This window comes from Schistocerca cancellata, chromosome 10 (assembly GCF_023864275.1).
Source record: "Schistocerca cancellata isolate TAMUIC-IGC-003103 chromosome 10, iqSchCanc2.1, whole genome shotgun sequence".
Classification (NCBI taxonomy): domain Eukaryota; kingdom Metazoa; phylum Arthropoda; class Insecta; order Orthoptera; family Acrididae; genus Schistocerca; species Schistocerca cancellata.
The window spans coordinates 207,242,698-207,267,976 of NC_064635.1; the positions used below are offsets into that span (position 1 = coordinate 207,242,698).

Sequence of the window (25,279 nt, forward strand, 5' to 3'; positions counted from 1 at the left end):
AATGGGTTTGCGCGACCTAGTTGTAATGGGGCAGACGCCACGACCAATGACTCACCGTACGCTTGTTGACTGCCAGTTCTCCGTAGACATTCTATGCCTATCAATATATGCATTGCTGTGGTTGCCCGCCAAAAGAAACCAAATGACAGCTCTCTGCTTGGGAAGTAGCTCCATCACAATTTTGAAGGCTATATATAGCAACGTCACCTGTCGGAGATTCGTGAAACTATAGGGGCTAAAGCGGGAATATTCCTCGATGTCACGCAACAAGTTCAGCATTTTTTCAACGGAAACTGTAAGAGAAAAAAAGTGTTGCATTCCTTACTGGACGCCTCTCCTGCTTAAGATGTCTTCGAGCCATTTACTTACCTGACGACCTATGTCGGTAATGCCTGATATCTAGGCTGCCTGCACAACTGGCACGTTGTGTGGGTAGTATCAGAGCGCGTTCCAGAGAGACGGACAGACAGAGAAGGGAGAATAAGACATGAACATATGTGAATCGAGAGATGGGGAGGGAGTTGTAGACCGTCTCTCGGACTACCTGGCGCTGTGGAGCAGTGCTCTAACACGACTCGTTGTGTTCGCAGGCGCGGCCGGCGATGTGAGCAGAGAAACGGCGATGGCGCTGGACGAGCAGACGGCGCTGGTGCTGTCGCTGCAGCTGGTGGCGCTGTGCGCCGTGGCGCTCGGCCTGCTGCTCTACCTGGTGTGCCGCCTGCGCGCCGCCCCCGCCGACGCCGCCCCCGGCGCCGCCCCCGCGTGCGCCGCCCCCGGGCCCGCGCCGCGCGCCGTGCTGGTGACGAGCGCCGAGACGGCGCTGGGGCTGCAGTGCGCGCTGCGGCTGTCGCGCCTCGGCTACCGCGTCTTCGCCGGCGTCTCGCCGCCCCCGGACGCCTACGACGCCTACGACGCCGGCCCCGGCGCCGCCCTCGCTAAAGGCATCGCGCTCGCCGCCGAGTCGGAAGACGACGACGACGATGACGAGGACGTAGACTCCTCCTCTGACGCGCACAGTGATGCCGGCGTTTCGCCGGAGACACGTACAGGTAGGGGCAGTAAAAATTTCGTAAAGCACTGTAATATACTTGCCGAATACCCAGTGTTGCCCAGGTGTTTACTTATTCCACTGTTCCTCCTGCCTCCCTCTGTCTATATCTTCCTTTGCCCACTTTCTGCCCGACAACTCCCTCCCCATCTCTCGATTCACATACGAGGGGGGACCCAAAAGAAACCGGACTCAGAGGGCGCTGCCACTCGTAGACGTACTGCAGGGTTCTCACGCTAGAGGGTGTCAGTAGAGACCTTCATGAAACAGCTGTGCAGACGGCGTCAGTGTGGAGCTGAATGTGCAAGTGTGGTATTGTGTTTCTCTGACTGTTGGCGGGTTACCTCTGCGAAGTCGTTATGGCAACTTTAAAAGAACAGAGAGTGTGTGTGAAATTTTGTTTCCTGCTTAAAAAAAACTGCAACGGAGACACACCAAACGCTTCAGGAAGCTTTCCAGGAGGACGCTATGAGCCGCGCACAGGTTTTCGAGTGGTTTGGGCGCTTTAAACGTGGTGAGATGTGTGTTGAATACCGAGCTCGTTCTGGACGCCCTTCAACATCGCGAAATGAGGAGAACATTGAAAAGGTCCGCCAAAAGATCAACGAGGATCGTCGCCAAACGATCGACCAAATTTCCGCAGAGACAGGAACAAGTTGGATCTCGTGCCAGCGGATTTTGAGTGAGGATTTGCACATGAGACGTGTTGCTGCTAAATTTCTTCCGCGCCTTCTCACACAGGAGCAAAAAACCACCCGCATGAATGAGTTCAGGACTTGAAAACAGAGACTGCACGTGATCCAAACTTCTTCAACAAAGTCATTACAGGGGATGAGAGTTGGTGTTATGGGAATGATCCAGAAACCGAGCAAGCCTCAATCAGTGGAGGACTCCCAACTCTCCCAGACCAAAAAAAGTAAGGCAAGTGAGGTTAAATGTGAAGACGATGATCATAGTCTTTTTTGATCGTGGAATTGTGCATCTGGAATTCGTACCCCCTGGCCAGACTGTTAACCAGCACTTTTACTTGGATGTTTTAAGGCGTCTGCGAGAGGATGAGAGGAGGAAACGCCCGGAACTTTGGCGATCAGGTGACTGGTTTCTGCATCACGGCAACGCTCTAGCACACACGGCCTTACGAGTGTCAGAGGTGGTCTGTCGTTCCCCACGCTCCCTATTCGCCGGGCCTAGCCCCGTGCGACTTTTCCCTATTTCCACGAATGAAAAAAACGCGAAACGGGGAGCGTTATGACGATATGGAGGCGGTAAAAACAGCTTCGCAAAGGGCACTAGACAATACCAAACTTGAAGAGTTCCAAACATGCTTCCAACAGTGGGAAAAGAGACTTGACAAGTGCATCGCATGTAATGGAGAGTATTTTGAAGGTGACTGAAGTAATTTTGTAAAAAGGTTCATCAATAAATTTTTATGACATCAATCCGGTTTCTTTTGGGTCCCCCCTCGTATGTTCATGTCTTATTCTCCCTTCTCTGTCTGTCTGTCTCTCTGGAACGCGCTCTGATACTACCCACACAACATGCCAGTTGTGCAGGCACCCTAGATATCAGGCATTACCGACATGTTGCACCCCCACCAACCCACACCTATGGGAGCTAGGTGAATCCCACCACCACAGTACTTCTTTCTAGACAATAACTAGTAGGTGAACCAAATTTGGCTGGAACCGATCCAGTGGTTTAGGAGGATATGGGAGCATTTTTACAACAGTCATTGTCTTCTGCTTGTCAACATCCACAGTTTTCCTACATTTACTGCCTTCTTCCTGAAGGCGCCTTGAACTCTTGGCATTTTTAGTCATCTCGCATCTAACTTTTAGGTGGTCTTCTACATTCCCTTCACTCAGCTGGTGCCCATTCATATATTACTTTTGGCCCTCTATTATCTTCCATTCTCTGGAGGCAGCAATGCCAAGTTAATATTTTGCTTTGTATGGCATCGAGAATAATGCCTTTTTCTCTATATTTTCCCATGTCTTAATGTCTGAAATGTTCCAGTCTGAGATACACCAACATTTCCGCCAAAAAAGACCACCTCAAGGAACATCTATTTATTTTTCTCCTATTAACTTCTATATTACAGCGTCATATGTGGCGATACTCTCTACAATTGTCTTGTACAGTAAGATCGTTCTTTTTCTTTGCAATTTTTTCGCTCCATAGCAAGGATTTAAGCTGAACAACAACTCCTTTTCTTGTCCAGTTGTACTTGAGATACCTTATGTGGTTCTTCCATTTGTTGTAAATATGACGCCCAAGTATTTAAATGTACAGACACTTTTAATTTTACAGAATCCAACTCTCTTCGTTCGTCTTCATCCACTACCATGTATTCCGCTTTTTTTTTTTTTTGTGTGTGTGTGTGTGTGTGTGTGTGTGTGTGTGTGTGTGTGTGTGTGTGTGTGTGTTAATGTCAGGCGCCAGTTTGAATATATTTCGTGAAGGTTCCTGTACAAGTAACTGGAGTCGTCTTTGTCTTCTTCTATCAAGACCCGGTCATCAGCGAAAAGTAAAGTACTCAGTATTTCTTGTGCTATAGGAATCTCTATTCCACGACACTGCATCTTCCAGTTTTGCAAAATTTCTAACAGTGCTTTAAATGAAGTCAGCGCTAATGAGCACTCTTGTCTTAGATTACATTTTCGCAGAATTCTTGCGAAATTTTGTTACCTACTTTAACCACCTGTTGCAGTGTTCGTGTAAGTTCCTTATTGCCGGACTTACTTCTTACCGATGTCAAAATTTTGCATTGCTGCCCACAGCTTACTTAGTAGGTCTATCAGATTTGTTCTGAAGATCAATCAGTGTTGAGTATAGTGTAATTCCTCCTTTTTACCATGATGCGTCTCGAAGAGATACACCCTCACCTTCAGGTGATGTGGATTGCATTACAATTTTGTTTGCTGAATGTCAACGGTTGTCTAATCACTTCGGTACAAAAAAAAGCTGTAATTTGTCACTTGTTATCGTAATATGGGACTGAAATTATAAATTTTAATCGACAATAAAGCTACGTACAAGATTCCTAGGAGAAGGAACACTGAGACACAAAGCAACAAGACAAACAGTCCAGAGACTGCACATATGTAATTTACAAGCCAGTATGTGGAGTCCGTATGCAGCAACACATGCTGAACGTTCGTTGAGGACACGCTTGACTGTTTCTTGTTGTTGTTTAGAATTTGTATGCCATTTAATGCTAAAAATGTAATCCCCAGGGCTCTTTCTGTTGAAACATCTTGTAAGACGCTTTATTATTATTCGTTTTTCTGCTTCTCCTACCGTCTTCCGACACGAATCTCTCCATTACTCGCGCAACAACCTTCGAGTTTTTAGTCTTTTTCTCGTTAAACGATCACGTCACTCTAGCATTAGTCAAGATGTAATACAGACTGATCGTAAACTTGAACTCGACAACTGTTTCTAAGACTTAATTCTTAATGTACATTATATTCTTTTCATATCTGATTTTCAGTTATACTCCCAATATTTTCTTATTAGGGTATCCTCTTCCTTGTTGAAGCTTGTCTGCACTAGAGGCAAAAGATACCAAATGATAAGCAATAGTTGAAATATACACTGGGACAATTTTTTTGTTTTCAAAAATGTTGTGTTGTCAGGTTCCAACTTGTATCTAAAAACCTTGTTGAATCTTGACAGATTGACTTTTCCGCGGGTTGGAGGGAAACTTAATATGGGTCTGACTAAGAGTTCTTTTCTCTCTTCAAGTTAGATGTAGAGAAACAGCCATGATGTTGACTAAATAAGAAACAGGATCACCTGAACTCTGGAAGTCATTAGTGTAAAACAAGTAATGATCAGACAACCAATATGTGACCGAACCAGTTATACCGCTTCAGGCATAAACATGTAATTTAATCAGCGCAAATCCATTCCCGACAATGGCTTTTGCCTTCAAGAAGTAGTGCTGCAATTAAGTGTAGGAATAACTGAACCCAGTGGACGAAAAAATATTCACCCACAGGAGACATCACGCAAGCAACACTGGACTTGATCATCATCATCATCTTGGACAGTTTCCAGCCACTGGCTGGGTCTGTCGGGAACACAAGCCTCTCCATCGTGTTCTGTCTTTCCACCATTCCCCCTCTTCCACCTTCGTCCAGTTCTCTCCTCTTCTCATCACACATTCCTTCACCCCCTTCACCCATCTATCCCTTGGTCTTCCTCTGGGCCTCTTCCCCTCCAGTTGCAGATCAAACATCCTCTTTGGAATTCTTCCCTCATTCATTCTCTTCATGTGTCCATACCACTGCAGTCTTGATTTTTCTATCCTGTCCTGTACTAGTTCCTCCTTTAGTCTTTCCCTCACATACACATTTAGCAATCTGTCTCGTCTTGTTATACCCAACCTGTTCCTCTGGAACTTCATTTCACTAGCCTGTATTCTGCTTTTGTCGCTTTCGTGCATTACCCATGTCTCACTTCCGTATGCCAATATGGGGACAAAGTAGGTTCGGTATATAATTCCCTTAAATTTCTGTGGCACCTCCTTGCTCCAAATAAGCCCCCTAATGCATTTGTAGAACTGCCCTGCTTTTCTGCACCTTTCATTTATTTCCATTGCGTTTCCCCCCTTACTTTCAATCACGCTTCCCAGGTACTTGAAGTTCTCTACCACTTGTAGTTTTTCCCCTCCACAAGTTATATCCACATTTGGCCTATTCTTCTTCCTTGTTGTGACGATTATTTCACTTTTCTTTGCAGAGAAATGCATTCCATATTGTGCTGCCGTTGCCTCCCATGCATCTAACTGCTCTTGCACCTCCTTCTCGCAATTTCCCCATAGCATCAGGTCATCGACAAAAAGCACTGCTTTCATTTTATGATCTCCAATTGCATCTGATACTTGCTGTAGGATTTCATCCATAACAATAATAAACAATAAAGGCGAAGGTGCACTTCCCTGTCGCAGCCCATTTTCCAGCTTGAACCATGCAGTACGTGCCCTCCCCACTTTCACACAACTCTCACTTCCCTCATACATTTTTCTGACTTTTCGTGTTATCTCTTCCTCTATCCCTTTTGCGTTCAGCACATCCCAGAGCTTGTCCCTACAGATACTGTCATACGCCTTCTCAATATCCAAAAAGGCCATGATTAAGTCCTTCCCGTACTCGTAGTGCCTCTCCTGCAGTTGCCTTACCGCAAATATGAGGTCCGTTGTTGACCTTCCCGGTCTGAAACCGTACTGCTCCTCTTGCAGTCTACTTTCAATACTGCTTCTTATTCTCTTCTCCAGGATCTTTTCATAGATTTTTCCACAGTGGCATAGCAGGGTGATTCCTCTGTAGTTCTCACATCTCCTTTTATCCCCTTTCTTGAAGATCGGGACTATAATTCCTTTCTTCCAATCCTCAGGAATTCTGTTCTCCTTCCACACCACCCTCAGCACTCTGTATAGCCACTGGGTTCCTACTTCTCCTGCTGCTCGTATCATATCCTCTGTTACTTCGTCCCAACCTGGTGCCTTGCCCCCTTTCATCCTCTTTATGGCTTCTTCCACTTCATTCCAAGTTAGATCATCAATTTCTCCACTATTATAATCGTCTGCTGCCTTAGGCTCTCAATCGCTGTTAGTTACCCGCTTGGCGGCATTCAACAGATCTTCAAAGTACTCCTTCCAAATATTTTTGAGCTCATGCATTTCCTCCACAACTCTTCCTTTATTATCCATGATCTTCAGGCACTCGTTTCTGTCGTTCCTCTTATTTCTTACCATGGTGTAAAGTACTTTTTTGTTCCCTTCACTGTCCTCTTCTAACATTCTTGTCCATTTTTCCAACCACTTCTTCTCCTCCGCCCTTACTATGGTCTGTGCCGCTTTCTTGCTTTCCTTATACTTTACCCTAGCTTCCTCTGTTCGGGTCTGGAAGCTAGGGTAAAGTATAAGGAAAGCAATCTGGACTTGATAATGGACTCAAAGCGACGGTGAAACGCGTCAACAAGATTTTTCAGGTGTGTCATATTCTGCTGAAACCACTCATACATGATTAGAAATGGTTCAAATGGCTCTGAGCACTATGGGACTCAACTGCTGTGTCATAAGTCCCCTAGAACTTAGAACTACTTAAACCTCACTAACTTAAGGACATCACACACATCCATGCCCGAGGCAGGATTCGAACCTGCGACCGGAGCGGTCGTGCGGTTCCAGACTATAGCGCCTTTAACCGCTCGGCCACTCCGGCCGGCTCACGATTAGACCCTGCAGAGTTATCACGATCCGGATACAGTGGTTGCTACGTTCCAGCTGCTGTTCCAGATAGCCCCAACTATTGCCTATGGGATTAAGAAATGGTAAATAAGTGGGTGAGTCGACCTGAGGGACGTTTCGTCAAACCATGAACCTATGAGTGCGTTGTATACATTGAAGCGCCAAATAAACTGGTATAGGCATGCGTTTTCACATACAGAGATATGTAAACAGGCAGAACACGGCGCTGCGAACGGTAACGCCTATATGAACGACAAGTATCTGGCACGGTTGCTGCTACAATGGCAGGTTATCAAGATTTAAGTGAGTTTGAACGTGGTGTTATAGCCGGCGCACGAGCGATTGGAGACAGCATCTCCGAGATAGCGACAAAGTGGGGATTTTCGCGTACTACCATTTCACGAGTGTACCGCGGATATCAGCAATCCGGTAAAACATCAAATTTCCGACATCGCTGCGGTCGGAAAAAGATCCTGCAAGAACGGGACCAAAGGCGACTGAAGAGAATCGTTCAACGTGACGGAAGTGCAACCCTTCCGCATATTGCTGCAGATTTCAATGCTGGGCCATGTCGGCGTGCGAACCATTCAACGAAACATCATCGATTTGTCTTTCGGAGTAGGACGTCCACTCGTGTACCCTTGATGACTGCTTTACACCTTGCCTGGACCCGTCAGCATCGACATTGGACTCCTAATGACGGGAAACATGTTGCCTGGTCGGACGAGCCTGGTTTGAAAATTTGTCGAGCGGATGGACGTGTACGGGTATGGAGTCCATTAACCCCGGATGTCAGCAGGGATCTGTTCAAGCTGATGGCGGCTCTGAAATGGTGTGGGGCGTGTGCAGTTGGAGTGATACGTCTAGATACGACTCTGACAGGTGACACGTACATAAGCAACCTATCCGATCACTTGCATCCACTGTGCATTCCGACGGACTTGGCCAGTTCGCCGGCCGTTGTGGCCGAGCGGTTCTAGGCGCTTCAGTCCGGAACCGCGCTGCTGTACGGTCGCAGGTTCGAATCCTGCCTCGGGCATGGATGTTTGTGATGCCTTTAGGTTAGTCAGGTTTAAGTAGTTCTAAGTCTAGGGGACTGATGACCTCAGATGTTAAGTTCCATAGTGCTCAGAGTCATTGGCCAGTTCCACAAGGACAATGCGACAACGCACAGGTCCAGAATTGCTACAGACTGGCTCCAGGAACACTCCTCTGAATTTAAACACTGGCCACCGAACTCCCCAGACATGAACGTTATTGAGCATATCTGGGAAGTCTTGCAATGTGCTGTTAAGAAGAGATCTCCACCCCCTCGTACTCTTGCGGATTTATGGACAGCCCTGCAGAATTCATGGTGTCAGTTCCCTCCAGCAGTACCTCAGATATTAGTCGAGTCCTCGCCACGTGTACCAGCAATCAGGCAGGTGTACCACTTTTTTGGAAATTTGTGGTAAGGAGTATGGGACCAAACTGCTGAGGTCATCGGTCCCTAGGCTTACGCACTACTTAATCTAACTTAAAATAACTTACGCTAAGGACAACACACACACACTCATGCCCGAGGGAGGACTCGAACCTCCGATGGGGGCAGCCGCGCGAACCGTGCAAGACGCCTAAGACCGCACGGCTATACCGCGCGGCTATACCAGTTTCTTTGGCTCTTCAGTGTATGCTCTTATTCCTGGTGAAACCAATATCACAGTTGCAGTACCCAAAACGTTGTTTCTTTTATTTCTTTTTTCCACTGGCTGTTACTTACAGTATGACACTGTACCATAGGCAGAAAACTACAGTAAATGTTAACAATATATTAACGATGATTTAGTATTAGTTTATACACAGTGCACTCACATTAATGTGACCACCATTCTATGTCGGACGTCAAAACGCAATAACCACTCACAAACGGCACGTGGCACAGCCACAGTGGGGATATACACTCCTGGAAATGAAAAAAAGAACACATTGACACCGGTGTGTCAGACCCACCATACTTGCTCCGGACACTGCGAGAGGGCTGTACAAGCAATGATCACACGCACGGCACAGCGGACACACCAGGAACCGCGGTGTTGGCCGTCGAATGGCGCTAGCTGCGCAGCATTTGTGCACCGCCGCCGTCAGTGTCAGCCAGTTTGCCGTGGCATACGGAGCTCCATCGCAGTCTTTAACACTGGTAGCATGCCGCGACAGCGTGGACGTGAACCGTATGTGCAGTTGACGGACTTTGAGCGAGGGCGTATAGTGGGCATGCGGGAGGCCGGGTGGACGTACCGCCGAATTGCTCAACACGTGGGGCGTGAGGTCTCCACAGTACATCGATGTTGTCGCCAGTGGTCGGCGGAAGGTGCACGTGCCCGTCGACCTGGGACCGGACCGCAGCGACGCACGGATGCACGCCAAGACCGTAGGATCCTACGCAGTGCCGTAAGGGACCGCACCGCCACTTCCCAGCAAATTAGGGACACTGTTGCTCCTGGGGTATCGGCGAGGACCATTCGCAACCGTCTCCATGAAGCTGGGCTACGGTCCCGCACACCGTTAGGCCGTCTTCCGCTCACGCCCCAACATCGTGCAGCCCGCCTCCAATGGTGTCGCGACAGGCGTGAATGGAGGGACGAATGGAGACGTGTCGTCTTCAGCGATGAGAGTCGCTTCTGCCTTGGTGCCAATGATGGTCGTATGCGTGTTTGGCGCCGTGCAGGTGAGCGCCACAATCAGGACTGCATACGACCGAGGCACACAGGGCCAACACCCGGCATCATGGTGTGGGGAGCGATCTTCTACACTGGCCGTACACCACTGGTGATCGTCGAGGGGACACTGAATAGTGCACGGTACATCCAAACCGTCATCGAACCCATCGTTCTACCATTCCTAGACCGGCAAGGGAACTTGCTGTTCCAACAGGACAATGCACGTCCGCATGTATCCCGTGCCACCCAACGTGCTCTAGAAGGTGTAAGTCAACTACCCTGGCCAGCAAGATGTCCGGATCTGTCCCCCATTGAGCATGTTTGGGACTGGATGAAGCGTCGTCTCACGCGGTCTGCACGTCCAGCACGAACGCTGGTCCAACTGAGGCGCCAGGTGGAAATGGCATGGCAAGCCGTTCCACAGGACTACATCCAGCATCTCTACGATCGTCTCCATGGGAGAATAGCAGCCTGCATTGCTGCGAAAGGTGGATATACACTGTACTAGTGCCGACATTGTGCATGCTCTGTTGCCTGTGTCTATGTGCCTGTGGTTCTGTCAGAGTGTTCATGTGATGTATCTGACCCCAGGAATGTGTCAATAAAGTTTCCCCTTCCTGGGACAATGAATTCACGGTGTTCTTATTTCAATTTCCAGGAGTGTATAAAGCGTGTCGGTAGAACGCGGACAAGGGAGGAGTCGTTGTCGTAACGTTGAAACTGTGCAGTTTGTCTGACGTCCAAAAGAGCATGATCATTGCCTTTCGGGCCAAGGTTGGAAGCATTTCCGAAATGGCTAAGTTTGTAAGCTGTTTGCATGTCGTCCTGGTGAAAGTATACCGTGTATGGCAAAATGGCGCAACCCAAAACCAGTACCGTATCAACTGCGGTGCACCATGGACCATAGGTGATAGGAGGGAGCGACGGTTGCAAAAATGTGTATGGGCGAAGAGACACGAAACTGTTAAGCAACTGCCGGCCGCTGTGACCGAGCGGTTCTAGGCGCTTCAGTCCCGAACCGTGCTGCTGCTACGGTCGCAAGTTCGAATCCTGCTTCGGGCATGGATGTGTGTGCTGTCCTTAGGTTAGTTAGGTTTAAGTAGTTCTAAGTCTAGGGGACTGATGATCTCAGATGTTAAGGCCCATAGTGCTTGGAGCCATTTGAACTATACTGTTAAGCAACTGACCGCCCAACGGAATCAACAGCGTGTCCTCAACGAACGTTCAGCATAGGTTGCTGCATACGGCCTCCACAGCAGGCGCCTGGTTGCTATAAACATAGGTTTGACTCTCCTTAATCTCCCTTCCAAGAGAAGGGATTGGTTTTGCCTCACATCTCTTCGGAATCCAAACTGATCTTTCGCGCGGTCGGCTTCTGCCAGTTTTTCCTTTCTGCTATAAAGAATTCGTGTTGGCATTTTGCAACCATGACTTATTAAACTGATAGTTCGGTAATACACCTGTCAGCATGTCCTTACTTTGGAACTGGAATTATTATATTCTTCTTGTAATCTGTCCGCCCCGATAGCTGAGTGGTCAGCCTGACGGATTGCCGTCCTTCGGGCCCGGGTTCGATTCCCGGCTGGGTCGGGGTTTTTTCCACTCCAGGACTGGGTGTTGTGTTGCCTTCATCATCATTTCATCCCTACCCGGCGCGCAGGGCGCCCAATGTGGCGTCGAATGTAATGAGACCTGCACCAAGGCGACCGGATCTGTACCCGTAAGGGCCGGCCAATGACGACAAACGCTCATTTTTTTTCCCTTGTAATGATGGTATTTCGCCTGTCTCATACTTCTTGCGCAGTAAGTGGAAGAGATCTATAGTGGCTGGCTGTTCGTTTAACCTCGTTTCGCCTCAGGTCTTTCAGCGCTCTATCAAATTCTTCACGCAGTATAATGTCTCCCATCTCATCTTCATCTATCTCATTTTCTATTTCTATAATACTGCCCTCAAGTTCATCTCGCTTCTGTAGAGTCTCGACAGTCCTTCCATCTTACGGCTTTCCATGCTTTCCTTTGGACTGGTTTTCCATCTGAGCTCTTGATATTCATACAGCTGCTTCTGTTCTACAAAGGCCTCGTTAATTTTCCTGTAGTCTGTATCTATCTTTCCCATCGTAATATAGGCTTCTAAATCCTTGCATTTGTCCTCTGGCCATTTCCGCTTAGTCATTTTACATTTACAGTCAATGTCATTTTTTAGACATTTATATTCACTTTCGCTGCTTCGTTTACTGCATTTTTTATGTTCCCTCCTTTCATCAGTTAAATTCAGAACCTCTCGTGTTATACAAAGATTTCTACTACGTCTTGTCTTTTTACCTATTTCCTTTCTCTAAACCACATGTTCATCTTTTACTGTACTTCTTTCCTTCATTTCACTGAATCATTTCCTAATGCTCCATTTGAAACCCCAACCACCTCTGGTGCTTTCAGCTCATCCTGGTCGCTTATGCACAAAAAAAATGGTTCAAATAGCTCTGAGCACTATGCGACTTAACTTCTGAGGTCATCAGTCACCTAGAACTTAGAAATAATTAAACCTAACTAACCTAAGGACACCACACACATCCATGCCCGAGGGAGGACTCGAACCTCTGGCGAAATGGGCCGCGCAATCTTGTGTTGCGGCGCCTCAAACTGCGCGGCTTCAAGAATGTTGATTGAGTTTCTTTCACGAGTGAGATTCATACGAAGAAATGTCTCTGTGGCAAATCTGGCTTCGCGGGGTGCTGGTGTTCGGAACTTCTATGTTTCGAAGGTTTCTACGATCGGTATCATCCAAGGGAATGCTTCACGCCTTCCTAAACAATAAAATATACGAATTAGTATAAGAACTGATATAAATGGTTCAAATGGCTCTAAGCACTATGGGAGGTCACCAGTCCCCTAGACGTAGAACTACTTAAACCTTACTAACCTAAGGACATCACATACATCCATGCCCGAGGCAGGATTCGAACCAGCGACCGTAGCAGCAGCGCGGTTCCGGACTGCAGCGCCTAGAACAGCTCGGCCACAACGGTCGGCAGAATTGATATAAGAAAGAAGTACCGGGTGATCAAAAAGTCAGTATAAATTTGAAAACTGAATAAATCACGGAATAATGTAGATAGAGAGGTATAAATTGACACACATGGTTGGAATGACATGGTTTTATTAAGCCAAAAAAAAATACAAACGTTCAAAAAATGTCCGACAGATGGCGCTTCATCTGATCAAAATAGGAATAATTACCATAACAAAGTAAGGCAAAGAAAAGATGATGTTCTTTACAGGAAATGCTCAATATCTCCACCATCCTTCCTCAACAATAGCTGTAGTCGAGGAACAGCACTGTAAAGCATGTCCGGAGTTATGGTGAGGCATTGGCGCCGGATGTTGTCTTTCAGCATCCCTAGAGATGTCGGTCGATCACGATACACTTGCGACTTCAGGTAACCCCAAAGCCAATAATCGCACGGACTGAGGTCTGGGGACCTGGGAGGCCAAGCATGACGAAAGTGGCGGCTGAGCACACGATCACCACCAAACGACGCGCGCAAGAGATCTTTCACGCGTCTAGCAATATGGGGTGCAGCGCCATCCTGCATAAACATCGTACGTTCCAGCAGGTGTTTATCAGCCAGGCTGGGGATGATGTGATTCTGTAACATATCGGCGTACCTCTCATCCATCACGGTAGCAGTTTTGTTGTCCAGCGCCATCTGTCGGATATTTTGTAAACTTTTATTTTTTTTTCTTTCTTCTAATAAAACCCTATGTCCTTCCAAGCATGTGTATCAATTTTTACCTCTCTGTCTACATTATTCCGTGGTTTATTAAGTTTTCAAATTTATACTGACTTTTTGATCACCCTGTATATGAGAATTTAAAAAGATTATAGCGCCTGACAGTACACACACACACACACACACACACACACACACACGCACACACACACATTATACAGGGTGATTCAAAAAGAATACCAAAACTTTAAAAATGTGTATTTAATGAAAGAAACATAATATAACCTTCTGTTATACATCATTACAAAGAGTATTTAAAAAGGTTTTTTTTTCACTCAAAAACAAGTTCAGAGATGTTCAATATGGCCCCCTCCAGACACTCGAGCAATATCAACCCGATACTCCAACTCGTTCCACACTCTCTGTAGCATATCAGGCGTAACAGTTTGGATAGCTTCTGTTATTTCTCGTTTCAAATCATCAATGGTGGCTGGGAGAGGTGGCCGAAACACCATATCCTTAACATACCCCCATAAGAAAAAATCGCAGGGGGTAAGATCAGGGCTTCTTGGAGGCCAGTGATGAAGTGCTCTGTCACGGGCTGCCTGGCGGCCGATCCATCGCCTCAGGTAGTTGACGTTCAGGTAGTTACGGACAGATAAGTGCCAATGTGGTGGCGCTCCATCCTGCTGAAATATGAATTGTTGTGCTTCTTGTTCGAGCTGAGGGAACAGCCAATTCTCTAACATATCCAGATACTGTAGTCCAGTTACAGTAGCACCTTCGAAGAAAAAGGGACCAAAAACTTTATTGGCTGAAATGGCACAGAAAACGTTCACCTTAGGCGAGTCACGTTCATACTGAGTTGTTCCCCGCGGATTCTCAGTGCCCCATATACAGACATTGTGACGGTTGACTTTCCCGTTAGTGTGGAAAGTTGCTTCATCACTAAACACAATCTTTGAAACGAAAGATTCATCTGTTTCCATTTGAGCAAGGATAAATCACAGAAATTGATTCTTTTAATCTTATCAGCTGCAGACAGTGCTTGAACCAATTTCAGACAATAAGGTTTCATAACTAACCTTTTTCGTAGGACTCTCCATACAGTTGATTGTGGAATTTGCAGCTCTCTGCTAGCTCTGCGAGTCGATTTTCCTGGGCTGCGAACAAATGCTTGTTGGATGCGTGCTACATTTTCATCACTCGTTCTCGGCCGTCCAGAACTTTCCCCTTTGCACAAACACCCATTCTCTGTAAACTGTTTATACCAACGTTTAATACACCACCTATCAGGAGGTTTAACACCATACTTCGTTCGAAATGCACGCTGAACAACTGTCGTCGATTCACTTCTGCCGTACTCAATAACACAAAGAGCTTTCTGTTGAGCGGTCGCCATCTTAGCATCAACTGACGCTGACGCCTAGTCAACAGCGCCTCAAGCGAACAAATGTACAACTAAATGAAACTTTATAGCTCCCTTAATTCGCCGACAGATAGTGCTTAGCTCTGCCTTTTGTCGTTGCAGAGTTTTAAATTCCTAAAGTTGTGGTATTCTTTTTGAATCACCCTGTAGATATATATATATATATATATATATATATATATATATATATATATATATATGGTCAATGTATGACACTTATTGTGAAACCCAGTCGTAATTTTACAGTTAATATGCTGCCTATGTACCCGTTAACTTGATGAGAAGGGCGTGGGTAGATAAATGAAAAACAGAAATAAAATAATCATAGGGTTTCGAACAAGAGGCACAAAACTGAGACGTCACGATACTAGCTAGTGTACCACCATTACGTGGAAAACGTTGCCCGCAGTTTTGTTAGATACGGTCGCGTTTCTACGGATATGCCGAAACATGTGTTCGGTTATTTTCGATGCTCTTCCACTGAGCCAAGTTTGTGGGACATCGGGTTATGGCACTTTCCGTTTTCTACTCGTAAGAGGAGATGTTGGGTCGTAACGTCCGAATCTTCTCCAGAGAGGTACCGCTGGTTAAGTTCCCGCGACATCAGTGGCAGGTACCGGAGCTGGAATTAGCCTGTGATTTCTACCGTGAGCGGCACCGTAATGACTGTTGGTCGTGACGAGGCGGCCGGCAGTCACGTCCCAATGTACTGATGCCGCTCTTGTCGCCGTAGCTGATGGCCGCCGCGTGCGGTCAACAGCTTACGTCATCGCCCTTGGAGGTAGTATGCACAGTGCCTGCTGCCTCACAGGGGGAGATATACTCTGTGATGTAGGCAGCCTGATTAGCTACTGTTATGGTTCAAATGGCTCTGAACACTATGAGACTTAACATCTGATGTCATCAGTCCCCTAGAACTTAGAACTACTTAAACCTAACTAACCTAAGGACATCACACACATCCATGCCCGAGACAGGATTCGAACCTGCGACCGTAGCGGTCGCGCGGTTCCAGACTGTAGCGCCTAGAACAGCTCGGCCACAACGGCCGGCAGCTACTGTTATGACTGCCTTTACGAGGGTTGGAACTTTAATAGTGGCAAATATTTATTTACAGCTCGTACAAAATAGATATGTGTTTGAAACTTCTATTGCCCGACGAATTTGTAGCAGTTCTGAAACGAATGCCGTGAAGTATTTCCTTCAGTTTATAAGTCGAGTTGAACTCTTGAGGGCTTAAACCAGGGGAGTGCAGTAGGTGGTATAGCACTTAGCATCCCCATCGGTCAAACAAATCAGTAACAGCTTGCACTGTACGTGCTTGAGCATTGTCCTGCAAAACGATGGTCAGGTCCTGCAGGAAGTGTCATCACTTCTGTCTGTATGCTGTTTTTGGAATACAGCCTACGACCAGCTTAGAGATGGAAGGAAACACTTCACAGCATTCGCCGATCTATTGACCGTCTCGTCATGGTTGAACTAGAGACAGCACGAGCCGTGTACCTCCTTCCCGGTGGAATGACTGGAACTGATCGGCTGTCGGACCCCCTGTGTCAAACAGGCGCTGCTCATTCATGGTTATGTACATCTTTTGGCGGGTTTAGTGCCATCTCTGAACAGTCAAAGGGACTGTGTCTGTGATACAATATCCACAGTCAACGTCTATCTCCAGGAGTTCTGGGAACCGGGGTGATGGTTCAAATGGTTCAAATGGCTCTGAGCACTATGGGACTTAACATCTGTGGTCATCAGTGCTCTAGAACTTAGAACTACTTAAACCTAACTAACCTAAGGACATCACACACATCCATGCCCGAGGCAGGATTCGAACCTGCGACCGTAGCGCCTTTTTATGTGTGTATGTGGAGCAGACTCGCTATGGCAAAAAAGGCATTTCTGGTCAAGAGAAGTCTACTAATATCAAAATGGTTCAAATGGCTCTGAGAACTATGGGACTTAACATCTGTGGTCATCAGTGCTCTAGAACTTAGAACTACTTAAACCTAACTAACCTAAGGACATCACACACATCCATGCCCGAGGCAGGATTCGAACCTGCGACCGTAGCGGTCTCGCGGTTCCAAACTGACGCGCCTAGAACCGCTTGGCCACACCGGCCGGCGACTGATAAGGTAAGGAATGAGGAGGTTCTACGCAGAATCGGAGAGGAAAGGAATATGTGGAAAACACTGATAAGGAGAATGGACAGGATGATAGGACATCTGCTAAGACATGAGGGAATGACTTCCATGGTACTAGAGGGAGCTGTAGAGGGCAAAAACTGTACAGGAAGACAGATTGGAATACGTCAAGCAAATAATTGAGGACGTAGGTTGCAAGTGCTACTCTGAGATGAAGAGGTTAGCACAGGAAAGGAATTCGTGGCGACCCGCATCAAACCAGTCAGTAGACTGATGACAAAAAAAAAATGAATGTGCAGCAATAAAGGGATGTCTAAAAAATAAAACGCGGAAGGGAACAAGATTGAGATTTCATAAGACAACGGCAGCTGCAATGCCTGTATATGGAAGTGAATCGTGGGTTATAAGTAAACGCATTGTGTGGACGGGCGTTATCTTGCTGAAATGTAAGCCCCAGATGGCTTGTCATGAAGGGGGACAACCAGGAGCATTAAATTTCGTCTACGCATCGCTGTGCTGTACGGGCGCCGCGCATGACAACAAGAAGGGCTTCCCGCTGTGGAAAGGAATGGTACGCCAGAACATCACTTACGGCGGGCGACATTCACATTGGTAACACACAGCTTTCCGAAGCGTTTCCAGACTCGACTTCGTTGGTTATCAGAGAGTTCGAAGAGCGATTAATCACAGAACACAGTTTCTATTCTAGTGAATGAGATTCCAAATGTGCATGGGGACGCCCCGAACAGCAGTCGGATAGGAACTTAACTGTCGCCCGCCATCCCATACGACAGTTAGGAGTAATGCTCTGGGGTGCCATTTCATTCCGCAGCAGGACCGCCCTTTGGTTGTCATCCTTACAGCACAGCGGTACCTCAAAGATATTTTACGTCCCGTTTTGTTGCCTGTCATTGTAAACCATGTTGGGCCTACATGTCAGCAAGATAATGCCCGCCCACGCACGGCAAGACTTTCTTCTGCTTGTCTTCGTGCTTGCCAAACCCTACCTTAGCCACCAAGGCCTTCGTATCTCTCTCCAATGGAGAATGATGGAGCATTATGGGCAGGGCCCTCCAACCATCTGGGAATTTTGACGATCTGATACAGCAATTCCACAGAATCTGACACGACGTCCCTCGGGAGGACATCCGCCGAATCTGTTGATCAAATGGTTCAAATGGCTCTGAGCACTATGGGACTTAACATCTGAGGTCATCAGTCCCCTAGACTTAGAACTACTTAAACCTAACTAACCTAAGGACATCACACACATCCATGTCCGAGGCAGGATTCGAACTTGTGACCATAGCAGCAGCGTGGTTCCGGACTGAAGCGCCTAGAACCGCTCGGACACAGCGGCCAGCTAAGTCTAGTATCGTCTATCCCTCTTCCGGCCCCATTGCCAATATCTGAGGGAGAGTTGGTGTCTGTGGGTTGTGTACTCAGAAGGCCTTTTTTTTTTCTTTATTGTCATTTAACCTTTACATAAGGTGGGCTGGCAGCAGCATACTACGCTGCTCTTTAGCCACAAGTTTAACAATTGAAAAACAATGGAGACATAGAATAGAAAGAACAAAATTGTGGGGCAAAAAAAAGTAGACACAAAAACAAAGAACACGTAGCCGTTCACATGCGAAAAAACCGAAAGAAACTGTTGGCACTGCACACGGCCACTGATGAATTAGACGGTACAGGTGAACGAAGGAGCGTGACGGCGAAAAACACTAAAGCACAAACACGATGGCACACACACAATAAACTGATGGCGATGATCTCCGGCGCGCCAATGTCCACTGAGTGTGTGCGAGTCCGGGGACCTGCCAAGAGGGGGGAAGGTGTTGGGGGTGGGAGAGGGGAGAGCAGAGATGCCAATGGCAGGGAGGGATAGGGGGAGGAATGAAGGGAGGAAGGGGTAGGGGAAGCCTGGGGGACGAGGGGGGAGCAAGGGAGGATGGAGGGAAAGGAGAGAGAAGGGAGAGAGGATGCCCATAGGAACAAACACGGGAAGTGGGAGGGGAGGATTAAAGTTGGTAGGAGGGGTAGATCGAGGGCAGGAGGGCATCATCAGGGAGGGGGAGCTGGTAAGGAGGGTGGAGAGATGGAGAGCAGGTAGAAGGCCTTTACTTGCCGATATATACACGGGTTCGCTGGCCAGAGAAAGGAGGCACCAAGTTTGGGGATTGGCGGTAGCGTCGCGACGAGAGGCGGTCACGAGGTCCGCAAGGAGGGCCTGCGCAAAGTAAAGATACCGTGGTCAGCGTCGGCTACAAGCACCAGGCCGACACCCCGTAAGTTGGTTGGCAACATTCGTGTCGGTCAACCGCTCGTGGCCTGGCTGCCCTCTTCTACCTGGCTGTCATCGGCACCACTCAGTAACTGCCGCGACGCGCCGGGGATCCATGGAGCTGTAATCCTCGTGGTGATTGGTGTCACTGTCTACCCTACCTCCTAAATGTTTTCTGGTTTCACTCGATCGGCTCTTTGGTCGTAAATGTAGCCATAGTATTGTACTGAGACACTGGCTGTCGTTTAAAAATTTGCCTCGTTACTATATTTCCTTTCTTTGTTATTTTGTCGTTTGTACCCCACCCACAGAGTTATATTCGGTCGGCTCTTTGGTCTTAAATGTAGTCCGTATTGTTGTACTAGACACTAGTTGTCGTTTCGAAATTTGTTCTGATATTATATTACCCTTCCTTTCTAGATCATACCCGATCAGTAATGTTTTAATGAATCAGTTCCTGGTCGGAAATACAGTCCGAACAATTGTACTAAGGCACAGGTTGCCGTTGAATAAACAGGGGTCTTGTCGTTAGATTTAGATGTTAACAGGATCAATTGGTTGGTTGGTTGGTTTGGGGAAGGAGACCAGACAGCGTGGTCATCGGTCTCATCGGATTAGGGAAGGATTGGGAAGGAAGTCGGCCGTGCCCTTTCAGAGGAACCATCCCGGCATTTGCCTGGAGTGATTTAGGGAAATCACGGAAAACCTAAATCAGGATGGCCGGACGCGGGATTGAACCGTCGTCCTCCCGAATGCGAGTCCAGTGTGTAACCACTGCGCCACCCCGCTCGGTAAACAGGATCAATTCCTTGATTGTAGTTGTGCTTGAGATAATCTGAACTACCTCTTGTACTAAGCTGTCCGTTCCTGTATTTGAAAGACCGGGTTATTATTGCGTATTTTTAACTGGATCTTGTCGTTCCGCCGAGTGAGTTCTCTTGTAATAAGAGCTCTTAAGACGTTCCTTCAGAGCGACCTTTATAACTGGGTAGCAGTTTAACTTTTGACGTATTAACTGTCACCAGTGGTTTAGTCAGAATAAGTTTGTCAAAAGGTATGGGTTGGGATCCAGTCGCACCTTGTTGCTGATTGAAATGAAAAGGTTGTTCGCTTTGAAACAAGCATTATCATTGTCATAATTGTCTCCTAATTTGTTTAACATTTAAGCATTGGTGCGCATCTTAACCCCGAAGCTTTCGACATACAGTTCCACCCCCCCCCCCAAAAAAAGTCATTTGTTTGAATAATTGAAACACTATTGTCATCAATTGCAGCATGTCAGGTACGCCAGATACGAAAAATACGGTCTTTTTTCATTACCCAAACATTTTTCAGCACCACTGTGCCATAATCAGTGGTTTTCCGCTTTATTTATTTTGTAATGCGAACATTTTTATTAAATGATTACAAAGTTATGTGGATGTTTAGTTCAATCAATAGTTCGTTTGTTTTTGTTAATACCTTTACACTTGGTGTGCATGACTTTTCCGGATCACCTGTGTATTATTTATTACAGGTAGATTGTAATCTCCAGCCAAACGGTGTTCATGAGAAATTTTGCTTGGAGTTAACCTATCACCTAGAATGTAATTTAGATTGTCGCATTATTTCTCGCCTAAATAATCCACATAATTTTCTAATCATTTAATAAAAATGTTGACATTACAAAATAAATAAAACGGAAACCCACTGATGATTGCAGAGTGGTGCTGAAACATGTTTGGATAATAAGAAACAACGGTGTTTTGCATAACTGGCGGACCTCACATCGCCGGCCGCTGTGGCCCAGCGGTTCTAGGCGCTTCAGTCCGGAACCGCGCTGCTGCTACGGTCGCAGGTTCGAATCCTGCCTCGGGCATGGATGTGTGTGATGTCCTTAGGTTAGTTAAGTTTAAGTAGTTCTAAGTCTAGGGGACTGATGACCTCAGATGTTAAGTCCCGTAGTGCTCAGAGCCATTTAGATTTGGACCTCACATCGTACAGTTTTAACTGCAAACACAAGGAGCTGGAAATCCAAACAATGAATATCTCGTCATCAATATTACTTACATGTTTGCAGCGCAGTGGTAAACACCGCTTTCACCAGATAACGGTTGGGCTGCAGGTCCGGGCCCTTGTAACTAATGTCATGCTCTTCTTCTTTTGATTTCTCTTGTAAAAGCTTATTCATTTCACAAATTTGTTAATTTGTAAAGAAAACAAATTTATGATTATACAGGGTGATTCAAAAAGAATACCACAACTTTAAAAATGTGTATTTAATGAAAGAAACATAATATAACCTTCTGTTATACACTCCTGGAAATTGAAATAAGAACACCGTGAATTCATTGTCCCAGGAAGGGGAAACTTTATTGACACATTCCTGGGGTCAGATACATCACATGATCACACTGACAGAACCACAGGCACAGAGACACAGTCAACAGAGCATGCACAATGTCGGCACTAGTACAGTGTATATCCACCTTTCGCAGCAATGCAGGCTGCTATTCTCCCATGGAGACGATCGTAGAGATGCTGGATGTAGTCCTGTGGAACGGCTTGCTATGCCATTTCCACCTGGCGCCTCAGTTGGACCAGCGTTCGTGCTGGACGTGCAGACCGCGTGAGACGACGCTTCATCCAGCCCCAAACATGCTCAATGGGGGACAGATCCGGAGATCTTGCTGGCCAGGGTAGTTGACTTACACCTTCTAGAGCACGTTGGGTGGCACGGGATACATGCGGACGTGCATTGTCCTGTTGGAACAGCAAGTTCCCTTGCCGGTCTAGGAATGGTAGAACGATGGGTTCGATGACGGTTTGGATGTACCGTGCACTATTCAGTGTCCCCTCGACGATCACCAGTGGTGTACGGCCAGTGTAGGAGATCGCTCCCCACACCATGATGCCGGGTGTTGGCCCTGTGTGCCTCGGTCGTATGCAGTCCTGATTGTGGCGCTCACCTGCACGGCGCCAAACACGCATACGACCATCACTGGCACCGAGGCAGAAGCGACTCTCATCGCTGAAGACGACACGTCTCCATTCGTCCCTCCATTCACGCCTGTCGCGACACCACTGGAGGCGGGCTGCACGATGTTGGGGCGTGAGCGGAAGACGGCCTAACGGTGTGCGGGACCGTAGCCCAGCTTCATGGAGACGGTTGCGAATGGTCCTCGCCGATACCCCAGGAGCAACAGTGTCCCTAATTTACTGGGAAGTGGCGGTGCGGTCCCCTACGGCACTGCGTAGGATCCTACGGTCTTGGCGTGCATCCGTGCGTCGCTGCGGTCCGGTCCCAGGTCGACGGGCACGTGCACCTTCCGCCGACCACTGGCGACAACATCGATGTACTGTGGAGACCTCACGCCCCACGTGTTGAGCAATTCGGCGGTACGTCCACCCGGCCTCCCGCATGCCCACTATACGCCCTCGCTCAAAGTCCGTCAACTGCACATACGGTTCACGTCCACGCTGTCGCGGCATGCTACCAGTGTTAAAGACTGCGATGGAGCTCCGTATGCCACGGCAAACTGGCTGACACTGACGGCGGCGGTGCACAAATGCTGCGCAGCTAGCGCCATTCGACGGCCAACACCGCGGTTCCTGGTGTGTCCGCTGTGCCGTGCGTGTGATCATTGCTTGTACAGCCCTCTCGCAGTGTCCGAAGCAAGTATGGTGGGTCTGACACACCGGTGTCAATGTGTTCTTTTTTCCATTTCGAGGAGTGTACATCATTACAAAGAGTATTTAAAAAGGTTTTTTTTCACTCAAAAACAAGTTCAGAGATGTTCAACATGGCCCCCTCCAGACACTCGAGCAATATCAACCCGATACTCCAACTCGTTCCACACTCTCTGTAGCAGCTAGCGCCATTCGACGGCCAACACCGCGGTTCCTGGTGTGTCCGCTGTGCCGTGCGTGTGATCATTGCTTGTACAGCCCTCTCGCAGTTTCCGGAGCAAGTATGGTGGGTCTGACACATCGGTGTCAATGTGTTCTTTTTTCCATTTCCAGGAGTGTACATGATTACAAAGAGTATTTAAAAAGGTTTTTTTTCACTCGAAAACAAGTTCAGAGATGTTCAATATGGCCCCCTCCAGACACTCGAGCAATATCAACCCGATACTCCAACTCGTTCCACACTCTCTGTAGCATATCAGGCGTAACAGTTTGGATAGCTGCTGTTATTTCTCGTTTCAAATCATCAATGGTGGCTGGGAGAGGTGGCCGAAACACCATATCCTTAACATAACCCCATAAGAAAAAATCGCAGGGGGTAAGATCATGGCTTCTTGGAGGCCAGTGATGAAGTGCTCTGTCACGGGCTGCCTGGCGGCCGATCCATCGCCTCGGGTAGTTGACGTTCAGGTTTCATAACTAACCTTTTTCGTAGGGCTCTCCATACAGTTGATTGTGGAATTTGCAGCTCTCTGCTAGCTCTGCGAGTCATTTTCCTGGGCTGCGAACAAATGCTTGCTGGATGCGTGCTACATTTTCATCACTCGTACTCGGCCGTCCAGAACTTTTCCCTTTGCACAAACACCCATTCTCTGTAAACTGTTTATACCAACGTTTAATACACCACCTATCAGGAGGTTTAACACCATACTTCGTTCGAAATGCACGCTGAACAACTGTCGTCGATTCACTTCTGCCGTACTCAATAACACAAAAAGCTTTCTGTTGAGCGGTCGCCATCTTAGCATCAACTGACGCTGACGCCTAGTCAACAGCGCCTCAAGCGAACAAATGTACAACTAAATGAAACTTTATAGCTCCCTTAATTCGCCGACAGAAAGTGCTTAGCTCTGCCTTTTGTCGTTGCAGAGTTTTAAATTCCTAAAGTTGTGGTATTCTTTTTGAATCACCCTGTATATTGTTAAATAAACAGGTTGTGTGAAAAGAAAGTTACATTGGTGGGTCCCCCCTTCCACGTTTTCTTTAATACCGGTAAATACCATGTCTCAATATGAGTGTGTTTTCCGGGCAGTTTTATATTGTTCTCCCTACGTAGCGTGTGATGGGCCGGGGTAGAGTGTGAGATAGAGACAGCACAAGTTCCACGAGCCACACACCTTACCGTGGCCTACAGGGTGTGTATGTTAGTGTCACGCTCTGACGCGTTTAGTTGGCTGTCGGCTCCCAAGGGCCTAACGAAGTGCGCGCGACCTTGTCCCTGTTACAACGCCTCCCATTCACGGGTCGGACTTCGGCACAAGACGAATGCCTTAACTTGAGCGTCCTGTTTTCTCGTCCGCTCTAACAGAGCTGAGGCGCGAAAAACGAAGTCGTTAACTCACAACCGCCTAGGCTGGCCCTCTGAACCAAGGACAAATTATTTCAACGGTACCGGAATTCTTCATGTTTACACCACTTGTATGGTAAGCCACAACTCGGAGTGAAAGTGCCATGTACCGGGTGATCAAAAAGTCAGTATAAATTTGAAAACTTAGTAAACCACGGAATAATGTAGATAGAGAGGTAAAAAATTGACACAGATGCTTGGAATGACATCGGGTTTTATTAGAAGCAAAAAAAAAAAATACCTATATTGCTAGACGCGTGAAAGATCTCTCGCGCGCGTCGTTTGGTGATGATCGTGTGCTCAGCCGCCACTTTCGTCACGCTTGGCCTCCCAGGTTCCCAGAGCTCAGTCCGTGCGATTATTGGCTTTGGGGTTACCTGAAGTCGCGAGTGTATCGTGAT

The 25,279-nt window shown here is 47.3% G+C and overlaps 1 protein-coding gene across 1 annotated transcript in view; it reads left to right on the forward strand.

Moving 5' to 3' along the window:
• LOC126106533 (uncharacterized) overlaps positions 1-25,279 on the forward strand; it is a 439,607-nt gene that overhangs the window by 305,298 nt on the left and 109,030 nt on the right. Inside the window, exon 4 of the mRNA XM_049912858.1 lies at positions 591-1,049. Coding sequence (XP_049768815.1) covers positions 623-1,049 — 427 coding nt within the window. The 5' untranslated portion in view covers positions 591-622. The remainder of the gene's footprint in view (positions 1-590; positions 1,050-25,279) is intronic.